Source organism: Neospora caninum, chromosome XII, assembly GCF_000208865.1.
Source record: "Neospora caninum Liverpool complete genome, chromosome XII".
Lineage (NCBI taxonomy): Eukaryota > Apicomplexa > Conoidasida > Eucoccidiorida > Sarcocystidae > Neospora > Neospora caninum.
Window position 1 is genome coordinate 4,534,676 of NC_018398.1, and position 11,034 is coordinate 4,545,709.

At 49.8% G+C, this 11,034-nt stretch overlaps 1 protein-coding gene across 1 annotated transcript in view; it reads left to right on the forward strand.

Moving 5' to 3' along the window:
• The window catches only part of NCLIV_065960 (Dynein heavy chain 1, axonemal, related), a gene marked incomplete at both ends in the record, with an annotated part of 43,654 nt that overhangs the window by 10,457 nt on the left and 22,163 nt on the right, over positions 1 to 11,034 (forward strand). The window contains 14 exons of the mRNA XM_003886147.1: positions 666 to 881; positions 1,105 to 1,218; positions 1,615 to 1,791; positions 2,184 to 2,327; positions 3,158 to 3,367; positions 3,884 to 3,993; positions 4,431 to 4,768; positions 5,593 to 5,876; positions 6,295 to 6,601; positions 7,193 to 7,389; positions 7,709 to 7,921; positions 8,465 to 9,013; positions 9,490 to 9,768; positions 10,270 to 10,666. Coding sequence (XP_003886196.1) covers positions 666 to 881; positions 1,105 to 1,218; positions 1,615 to 1,791; positions 2,184 to 2,327; positions 3,158 to 3,367; positions 3,884 to 3,993; positions 4,431 to 4,768; positions 5,593 to 5,876; positions 6,295 to 6,601; positions 7,193 to 7,389; positions 7,709 to 7,921; positions 8,465 to 9,013; positions 9,490 to 9,768; positions 10,270 to 10,666 — 3,535 coding nt within the window. The remainder of the gene's footprint in view (positions 1 to 665; positions 882 to 1,104; positions 1,219 to 1,614; positions 1,792 to 2,183; positions 2,328 to 3,157; positions 3,368 to 3,883; positions 3,994 to 4,430; positions 4,769 to 5,592; positions 5,877 to 6,294; positions 6,602 to 7,192; positions 7,390 to 7,708; positions 7,922 to 8,464; positions 9,014 to 9,489; positions 9,769 to 10,269; positions 10,667 to 11,034) is intronic.

Sequence of the window (11,034 nt, forward strand, 5' to 3'; positions counted from 1 at the left end):
GTTTCCCTTCCAAAAACCCAGAAGAGACGTTGATATCATTCACTTTCTCCCGAGTACATAGTATCCTCGAATTCCGTATTTACATGTAAAACGAAGCGTAGCCACCCACAGGAGAAGGTGGATCCGGTAAACCCAGACATTCTAGATCTAACCCAGCAGTCCAACTCGTCGTAAATACCCAGGAAAAGCTTATGAAGCATCCTGTCGCAGCCTTCTCAGAGACGGTCCAGGGCGATTCGCTTGACCGCTGAGACGCGTCGGCGAGAGTGGCTGAGTCGAGGCGCATGCTTGAGAAAAAAGCTTTGCCGCACAAAGACACATCGGGATCCACGAGAGAGCCTTCCCAACTCTCCTGGCCTCACTGCTGAAACGGCTGAAGAAGGGATCGCCCCAGCTGAGACTCACTTGCTGTGTGCTTCTTCAGAGCCGGAAGTTTCCTTTTTCGCGAGCGCACGGGTGTCGGTTTGTGTGCACATCTTGTTGGCTGGTTATCTGCATGCACAACGACACGTCTCTGTAATCGCCTTCTCCGCGCAGATGTGGGCACTGCGTCTTCGTTCGTGGCCGAGGAAAGCGGGTTTTCTTGGGTTCTCCAGGCGAAATAGAAGAACGAAAACGTGGCGAGCGGAATCGGATTTGTTCCACGATCTGCGTGCCCGTTTCAGGCGGAATTCGAGGAGACCGTCAAAGACCTCGAAGGCATCGTCTCGAGTTTCTCCCAGTACGCGGACATGTCCAGGTTGGACGAGATCCGCGAGAACGTCGTTTCCGTGAACGCCCGCATCGAGACAAGTGTGCAAGCAGCGAAGTTGCACAACACACGCGAGATGCTCTTTGGGAAACCTGTGACGGATTATTCCCGCGTCCACCAACTTGCCAAGGTAGGCCTGTAGGTAGAGGAAACTGTTAGTGGGGGCGACGTGCGCGTTCGTGTTAGCCTTTCCTTTCCTAGCTTTGCGAGGGGCGATCGAGGACGATAGTTTGAGGGCCTGTCGACGCGGAACTGGTTCGCGAAGCCACCGCGGGTTTCTCTGACGCGGCGAGGAGAGGCGGTTCCGCAGTGGGTCAAGAAAAGGCTTTTCTGGCGCGCGTTTGTCACTGCAGGATTTCGCCCCCTTCTCGACGCTCTGGCTTGTGGCTTCGGACTGGGCCGAGAGCAAATTGCACTGCCACGAGGGGCCGTTCGAAGCCATCGACGCAGCGCTCTTGGAAAAACAGGTCAGTCCCTCCACAAATACCTACTCCACACCTCCATTCATATCAATATATATATATATATATATATATTGGTATATATATATATATCTATTGGTATATATATATATATATGTATTGGTATATATATATATATATATATGTATTGGTATATATATATATATATATATGTATTGGTATATATATACATATGGGCCCCTGTGTGTATCTGCGCATGTGGCGATATTGCGACTTGGCTGTAGACATCTGCATAGGCAGACAGATAAATACATTGCTAGACGGTTCGATGGAAAGGTAGATATACCGGTGTGTGAATAGATGCACGTATACATATCTGGATGCTTGTGGGACCATTAGATCGCACGGTCCTCGTTCCGTTCTTCCTCTTCCGCTTTTCAGGTTTACGGAGGCATCAAACAAATCCACAAAGTGACTCGAACGCTAAGAGAGAAAGGTCTTGACACCGTCTTGATCCGAGCAGAATCGGTTCTCCACGAACTCGAGGATTTTGCGCCTCTGGTGCCTCTCATCGTAGCGCTCCGAAACGAAGGCATGCGCGACAGGCACTGGGAGAAAGTAGGCGAAACTTCCCTTCTCTTCAAACACACAAGCGGGCGGCAAGAAACAAAGACGCTTCGCTGCCTCAAATATCCGAAATAGATACACACGTGTACTTGCGCGCATAGACATCTACGCATACATATGTAGACATCCAGTCCTATCCGTGTATATATACACATGCATATGATATATAAACATATCTGCACGAATACCTCTGGACGTATTTGCATGTTCTGATATACACACATACGCATATATATGCATATATATATATATATATATATGTGAATATATAAGGCTGTTTGTATGTGCAAGGAGAGGGTCGCAGATAGATTCTTATAAATATGGGAAGGAAACAACTAGTGTCTGACTCAGCGTTTTTCGCTTTTTCTCCCTTCCGCGTCGAGGTGTCTGAGGCTGTCGGGACTCGTATCGGTCCAGGGTGCGAGGATTTCCGTTTGAATCATTTGCTGGACCTAAAAATCGCGGATTTCTCTGAATTCATCGTCGCGACGGGAGAATTAGCTGCTCGCGAATATCTCATCGAGAAGGTGAGTTCTTCGCGGCAGGAAAATCGACCCTAGTTTTTCACCTGGCGAAGCTGGGGGCAAACCGCGAGCGGTGTTGGTTCTCGCGAGAAGAACCTGGGTCGCCTCAAGACGTTCCGTATACCGATGCCAGACGCGTTTTATGCGCAGAAAGGCTGGAACATGAGGGGGTCTGTTCGTGAGAAAAAACTGAAAACCCCAAACCCCGAGCCAAAGAATGTCTTATGCTCGCAAGTACATGCATTCAAATACCTATACATGAGATAGATAGATAGATAGATAGATAGATAGATAGATCGATAGATAGATAGATAGCAGTGGATAGATAGATAGATAGATAGATAGCAATGGATAGATAGGTAGATAGATAGATAGATACATACATACATACATACATATATACATACATACATACATACATACATACATACATACATACATACATAGCACTGGATACATACATAGTAATGGATAGATAGATAGATAGATACATATAGATAGGCATTTGTATGGATAGATAGTTACGTAAACACCTTTATATCATATATATGTATATATATATATATATATGTATATCTGTGGCAGAAGCTGCTGCCAGACATCATTAGATTCCCGAGCCCATGGACATATTTTCACGCGTGTATACGTGTTTAGCGTCGTTTGAAAACGGGGACGAAGCGTGGGAGACTGTGTTTGGAGCTGGAAAGCACGGGGCAGGCCGGTGTCGCCGAAGCCTTCGCCGGATGTCCCACGGAGGCTCGCCATCTCGCTGTTTCTTCACAGCTCCTGTCGCCGTTTTTCTTTTTTCCGCGCTCACTTCTCTGCGCTGTCAGTCGCTGAAAAAGATGAAGCAAGACTGGGAAGGTGTGGCCTTTAAGATCAACGAAAAATACAAAGCCACCGACACGTACATTTTGAAGGGAACAGACGAGATTCTCGCTCTCTTAGACGACCACGTCATGGCAACACAAACGCTCCAGTTTTCTTCAAACAAAAAGCCGTTCGAGCAAGAAATCGAGGAGTGGACGCAAACGCTCATGGTGGTGAGAGAGAGACACACGCCAATACACCCCTGCATCCAAAGACCTATATATATATATATATATGCATATACATAGAGAGAGATATACATATGTATATGTCAGCGTATGGATGTCTGTGCTGAAGGGAGTAGGAGAAAGGTTTGTCGTATTTGTGTGCCTCCCTAGTGCCCCTGGCATCTGTCTTGCCTTTTCTTCTTTACGTCGTCTGATTCCTCAGGCAGGTCTCGCCATCTATGCTTTTCGGTTCTCTCTCGTTCTTCTTCGCCCTTGGCAGCACGTTCCTTGGGCACACCCCCGCCTGTGTGTTGCCTCCTTCCTCTCCCTTCTTCTCTCTCCTCTGCATACTTCTCCTTCCTCTCTCCCTGGCTTCTTTTACCCTCCGTGTCTCTTCTTCCCCCCCCCCCCGGGACGGACTGTCTCTTTTTTCCCTCGACTGTGGCCCTCTTCTTCCCGCAAGTGTGTCTGTCCCCAGCTTCGGTCTTTTGCTGCGCGGTCCTCTGGCGCTTGAACTTGCAGGCATCAGAGACGCTCGACGAGTGGCTGAAGTGCCAGCGGTCGTGGATGTACCTTCAGCCAATCTTTGATTCGCCGGACATCATGAAACAGTTGCCCGCAGAAACAAAAAGGTAAACTTTGGTTTTCCCTCGTTTTAAATCCTCCCTCTCTCCCCAATTCTGCCACACGCAGGACTTTCCGGCTGCCCCCCGGTGTACATACACCCCACGATCGCAGCGCCGCAGCCGAACGCTCCGTTTTGTCTCTTCTCGCGCATGAAAGCACCAAATGATTGCTCGTAAATGAGACGCTTCTGACAGGTTCCAGCTTTCTCGGCACGCATCCACAACATGCTCGCCGTGACCAGGCTTGAGGGCGTTTCCTGTTTCCGTGATTTCGCGCCTTCTCGACTCGCATTCGCCGGCCTTTTGTCTTGCCCCAAAAGCAGGCGAACGTCTCTTTCTTCCTTGCCTCCCCTCTCTCCGCCTTTCTCCCCCCAGGAACCCGTCCTGTGCCTCTTCTCCTCTCTGCTTGCTCTTCTGTCCCTTCTTTCTTTTCTTTCCTTTAGGTTCAAGACGGTCGACACCGCCTGGCGCGTGCTGATGCGTCACACCTGCGACAATCCCCTCGCGTTGGCTGCTTGCTCGGCCTCAGGGCTTCTCGACAAGTTGAAAGAGTCTAACAAAAACCTGGACAAAGTGACGCACGGGTTGGAGTCTTACCTGGAGCTGAAGCGGAGCCTGTTTGCGCGATTCTACTTCCTGTCGAATGACGAGCTCCTCGAGATTTTGTCAGAAACCCAGGATCCGACTCGCGTGCAGCCTTTTCTGTGCAAGGTCTTTGAAAACATGGACAAGTTGGACTTTGACGAAGGCATGAATGCTACTGCTATGTTCTCTGCAGAAGGTAAGAGAAGCGAGAAGCGACCGGAAACGGGACCACGTGTGCGGTACTGCGGAAGTCTCAGGCACACGTACACGCAAGGCACCCTTTCTCTCTCTCATCCGTCCCTACTCTCCACTCTTTCAAAAGCGGAACTCCCAGGAACCGAGCGGCGGTCGCGACGAAGACAGGTCAAGCGGTGATTCGTTCAAGAAAGCGAGACGGAGCAATCCCCCAGTTCGAGGACCAAATTGATGTTGGGGACAAAACTATCTCCCGATTCCGCAGCCGCGCAGTGCTGTGGGGTGAACACGTCCAGTGTGGTGTAAGGCGTCGCCGCCACAACCCGCGGTGTCCGTTCTCTCGGACAAGTTGGTTTCGGACAGCGTCGGGAACCTCTGGACGATGGAAAACGAGGCGCGCTTGGTTTCTCGCGCTAGGCACCATGCTTCGTTTCACTGCAAACAAGTCACGACGAGAGACGGTCTCCTGGCAACCCACGTCTTGGTTGATTCCTCAGTCTGGGGCACATACTCTGCGCTTCACATGACGAGGCGAGAGAGCACTACGGGCGAACTCTACCACACAAGAAAAACTCGAAGGAACGTGCTTCTTCCAGCACTCCGCTCCTTCTGCGCGTTCACAAACTCGCGCAGGGAAGAACTGCCCTCGCGTTTTCGTCCAGTTCCTAAACGTGCATCTGCGTAGTTCCTCAAAGCGCAAACGTCAGGCGGGAGACCGAAGAGTACAGCCTACGCGTCCAGCATGCATGCAATTGTGCGTTTTTGCTCTCCTCGCATTTAAAAACAAAGCGGTGGGCGCGTCTGTCTCTATGCTGCTCGCCGCAGGGGAGAAGGTGGCCCTAACCGAGCACCTCTCGACCTACGACAAAAACGTCGAGACGTGGATGGGCGAACTGGAGACGCTGATGCGCAAATCCGTGCGTCGCGTCTTGCAGCATGCAACGACCGAATATTCACACGCCGCCAGGGTCCAGTGGGTTCAGGAACACCCAGGACAGGCTGTGTTGAACGGCAGTCAAATTCACTGGACTGAGGAAGTGGAAGAAGCGATACGAACGCACCGCCTTCGCGAATACCTCGACAAACTAAACGACCAACTGATGGACCTCGTAAGGACACAGACAAGGAAAAAGTGGAAGAGGGACAACTGCGACGAGCGCCACACGCGAAAAACCTATATATATATATATATATATATATATATCTGGGACAACCGCCGGTGTTGACCCGCCATGGTGGTGGAATATATCTATCTATCTATCTATATATATATATATATATATTTGGAAGACAATGATGTTATCGCACGAGCACGAGAGTTGTGGTGTATACCTATATATATATATATATATATATATATATATATATATTTCTGGGTATGCGCAGAGGAAAAGGAAGCGGTCGCCTTGTCAAGGTGATGAGTATCTGAGCATGGCCGAGCACTTTGCTGTGTGTGTGTGTTTGGGTGCTTGGTTCCAGTCCCTGTCTGGTATGTCTTTGCTCTCTTTCTTTCTGCCTTCTTATTAGGTGGCCCTCGTTCGGGGTCGCCTCGACAAAATGCAAAGCATCACCGTCGGCGCGTTGATTGTGATCGACGTGCATGCAAAGGACGTCGTCGAGAAGCTGGCGGATACGAAGGTCGATTCCGTTTCTTCGTTCGAATGGATTGCTCAACTTAGGTACTACTGGCGGGACGAGGACTGCTGGATTCAGTGCCTTCAGACGGATTTTCCGTACGGCTACGAGTACCTTGGCAACACGTTCCGCCTGGTCATCACCCCCCTCACCGATATGTGCTACATGACGCTTCTCGGTGCGCAACAACTCAACCTAGGTGAGAACGAAAAATGCGTCGCGGCAAAATCAGGCGTCGCTTTCGCCGTTACAGCCATCCATAAATTGACGCAAAAAGAGAAAGCAGAGAGAAAAAGGGGGAGGTCTAGATCTTGACTGGGGCTGTGCCGTCCGCAGATAAAGGGAGGAGACGTGCGAGTGTTCCTCTTTGAGGTGGGAACGGGAGAAACGGGAAACTCAGGACAGAAGTGGATATGCAAAAGACATGGCAAAAAACATGAAACATGGCACTCAAAACGAGTGAAGAAATTACCTTGTGAAACCCTCATATATAAATATATATGTATTGTGGCAGATTAGATGTAACGCTACAGGTAAATAGATGTATATATATCTGACCCTGCACGTGTGCAGTAGTGGGCTTTCCCAGCCCATCCCTCTGTGTAGATGAAAGCATATATATATATATATATATATATATATATATATATATATATATGTTTTTGTGTTGCTCGCGTCCGTTGTTTCGTTGCGTGATATCCTGTTCTTGATCCATTCCTGCGCCTTTGTGCCTTGTTTTTCTTTCTCTCCGTTCTCGTTCTCCACCCTTGTGTTTCCTTTGCGCTAACAGGAGGAGCTCCGGCGGGCCCCGCTGGCACAGGCAAGACAGAAACGACGAAGGATCTCGCGAAGGCCGTGGCGCGTCAGTGTGTTGTCTTCAACTGCTCGGATATGATGGACTACATCATGGTTGGAAAGTTCTTCAAAGGTCTCGCTTCCTCCGGTGCCTGGTGTTGTTTCGATGAGTTCAATCGTATTAATATCGAGGTGCGGGCTCCCGAGGCACTCGCAGCTATCCGTGCATGCACAGAGACGTCTTGTACTTTGGCCCAACATATGGACATCCAAAGGACACACAAACGCGTGCAAAAAAACAAAGAGAAAGAGCCACACAAGTTATATATGAATGTGTACACAGAAGCCTGTATATATCATCAAGTGTAAAAGAATGTTTTTCTATGGAAAGGCATACCTGTGTGCATCTTTAGGCTATATCCATATCCATATGTAGCTCGATCATATATATATATATATATATGCATTTGCTTGTGCCTTTCTAGTTTATGGTGTTTTGTTGGCGCCTCAGGTTCTCTCAGTCATTGCGCAGCAGCTTTTGGTTTTATTTGGCGCGAAGGCGCAGCTGACCGATTTCACGGAGACTACGGAGATTGAATTCGAAGGGTCCGAAATCGTCGTCTTTCCAACCTTTAACGTTTTCATCACGATGAATCCAGGCTACGCCGGTCGCACGGAACTTCCAGATAACCTCAAGGCCCTCTTTCGGCCCATGGCGATGATGGTAGGACACCAGTGCGAAATTTGCCGTTCGAAACGGATAACGCCGTTCACATCCCAGAATTCAAGCTAAAGAAAGGCAAAGCCTGGAAAGGTGTCTCTGCGCATGTAGCTCTCCTTGTACTCTGTTTACCTATGTTAAAAGGTGCGTCGACCTGTACATATATAAGCATGTATTTCGATGCACACTGTATGCATGTATGTGTATGGTACATCGGGAAGCTGGAATACGGATTCGTTATTCAGCGCCAGTTATTCGAGTTGTGAGACGTAAGGCAGGCGGACCCATGCACAGACAGAAGCGGAGGTGGAGAGGAGAAAGAGCGGGTTTTCAGACGGGCGTGTCTTGTGTCTGTCTATCTGTAGATGGCTTGATATCTACCAACATAGAAAGAGAGACACATACACAGATATTTATGACTGTAACGACATGTCGGGGTTCCCGCGGTCCTTCGGCGCGCTCGGTGTGTATCTCTGGGTACAGGGTATCAGTTCTCGCGCTGCAAAGCGTTTTTCCAGTCTCTGCTTTCCGTATGTTGAGTTTTAGGTTCCTGATTACGGGATGATTGGCGAAATCATGCTGTACAGCTTTGGCTTTGAGAGAGCCCGAGAACTGGCTCGGAAGATGGTCACAACTTTCAAACTTTCTTCCGAGCAGCTTTCTGCGCAAGATCACTACGACTACGGCATGCGTGCGGTGCGTTCGGTTATCAACGCCGCTGGCGTGCTGAAGAGAAAGGCGCCTGAGATGGATGAACAACAACTTCTCCTTCTCGCGTTGCGCGACGTCAACGTCCCGAAATTCTTGACTTGCGACTTGCCGCTCTTTGAAAACATCATCGTCGACTTGTTTCCTGGCGTGCCGAAGCCCGAAGTCGACCGAAGTCGCCTCCTGGACACGCTGCGGAACTTGGCGGCTGAAAGCAATCTGCAAGCGGTTCCTTCTTTTCTCGAGAAGCTCGGACAGCTCTACGACACCGTCCAAGTTCGCCACGGCCTCATGCTCGTCGGCCCGACCGGAGGCGGAAAAACAACGACTTACAGACTCCTCGCAAGAGCCATGACGGCTCTCAGAGGCACTGAGGACTTCCAAAATGTAAGCTCGTCCTGGTCCCAACTGGCCTGTTTGACGAGGACGTGCAGGAAACGAAGCGCAAGATCGAGAACAGAGAGAAAGCCGTCGACCGAGAAAACCAGAGAGAGAGAGCGCGCTTTGTCTCGCGATCCGGGTGTCGAGGCAGAGAGACATCCTGTAGAGAGGAACAGGTTTGCGAACCGAGAGGGGTCAAACGTCGCGGACAGAAATATACATAGAGGCACGCGGGAAGACACAGATAAAAGGATGGAAGTTTACTGGTAGAAACAGACACATATTTGGATCGTGGGAAGGTGTACGCGTCATTGCACGGCTTTCTCTTGCGTTTTGCCTAGTTGCCTCGCCACTTGCGTGTGCGGCGTCACTGTGTGAAACAGCCTGCTGTTTCTCCTTTTCTCTTCTCCCGTCTCTGAGTCGTTCGCGAAACAGACGCAGGCCGCCTGGCCGATCGCTGCTTGCGTCTGTGGTTCGCGCAGGTGCACATACACGCTTTGAATCCGAAGGCGCTGACTCTGGGGCAACTCTACGGCCAGTTCAACGCGTCGACGCACGAATGGAATGACGGCGTAGCAGCTGTACTTCTTCGCCAGGCCGTGCGCGACACTTCTCTAGACAAGCACTGGATCATGTTTGATGGCCCAGTCGACGCTATTTGGATCGAGAGCATGAACTCTGTTCTCGACGACAACAAAAAGCTCTGCCTCAACTCCGGAGAGATCATCGCCGTCACCAACCGCGTCACCATGATGTTCGAGGTCTGCGCGAAAAAATCGCATTTACCACCTTAAAAATCCACAATTCCTCACTCCCACGCATCTTTTGGATTAACTAATTGAATACATATATATATATATATATAATTATTTACATATAAATATATGTATATGTTTGTCTATTTATACAAATGTGTATATTATACACATGTATATATGTGTACATGTAGTTACCTATTTGTGTGTTTGGACGTAGACATTCGATTCTGCATGTGCACATATGTGTTCATATAGAAAGGTTGCATTGTTGGTGTCCAGCTCGGTACATTTGTGTTTTGTCTGTGTGAGTGCGTCTTGGCCGTCTTTCTGCCCGATTTTTTTGTGCATGCATTATGTGCTGTCTGTGATGGTTGCGAACCGCCGAGATCGATGGAGACAGCGTCTGAAAAGCTCTTTCGCGTTGCGTCTTCCTTGCTGCTATTTTCGACTGCCTCGGTTCCTTCCCTCTCACTGTTTCGGCTGCACGCACCGGTCGTCTCTCAGGTTGAAGACTTGGCTAGTGCCTCGCCGGCGACAGTCAGCCGTTGCGGCATGGTGTACATGGAGCCTGCGGCTCTCGGGCTGCGCCCTCTGATGGTTTCTTGGGTTGACTCGCTTCCCTCCACTTTCTCGCCTCGCGATCGCCAGCTTCTCTGGCAGCTCTTTGAGAGCTTCATGGAGCCGGCGATCGCGTTCGTGCGGAAACACTGCAAGGAACCCATCCGCACCGTCGACAACAACTTGTGCGCGTCTTGTATGCGCCTCCTCGACTGCCTTCTCGCACCCTTCCGCCCGACCGAGGATCGAATGCCGTCGAAAGAAACGCTGCAAACGCTGTACCCAAAGTTGACTTCGATCTTCTTCTTCGCCCTCACCTGGTCTGTAGGAAGCACCACCGACAGTAAGTCCTTCCACCCCCTTTCAAGCCCCTCTTTTCTTCAGTTCGTCTTTTCCTTTCTCCTTCTTTTCTTGTGACTTGAGCGCTTCTTTTAGCGGTCTTCTTTGCCTCATTCCTCCCTGTCTTCGCCTTCACCCCCCCCCCCCCCCGCCCCCACGCGGCCTTCGTCCGCTCTGTCGCGCCTCTGTGTCTCTCTGGGGTCTTTTCGTCGCGACTGTTTTGTTTTGAATGGTAGACTACTTCAAACGCTCTTTTGTTTCTATAAATACTTCACCTATAGCGATAGGTAGGGAATTGAGGTCCGTACCATATGGGAGCGAAATACCCTCCAATTTACGTTAGTTTGAAGTCTCCGTTTCCGAGCCTTTTGC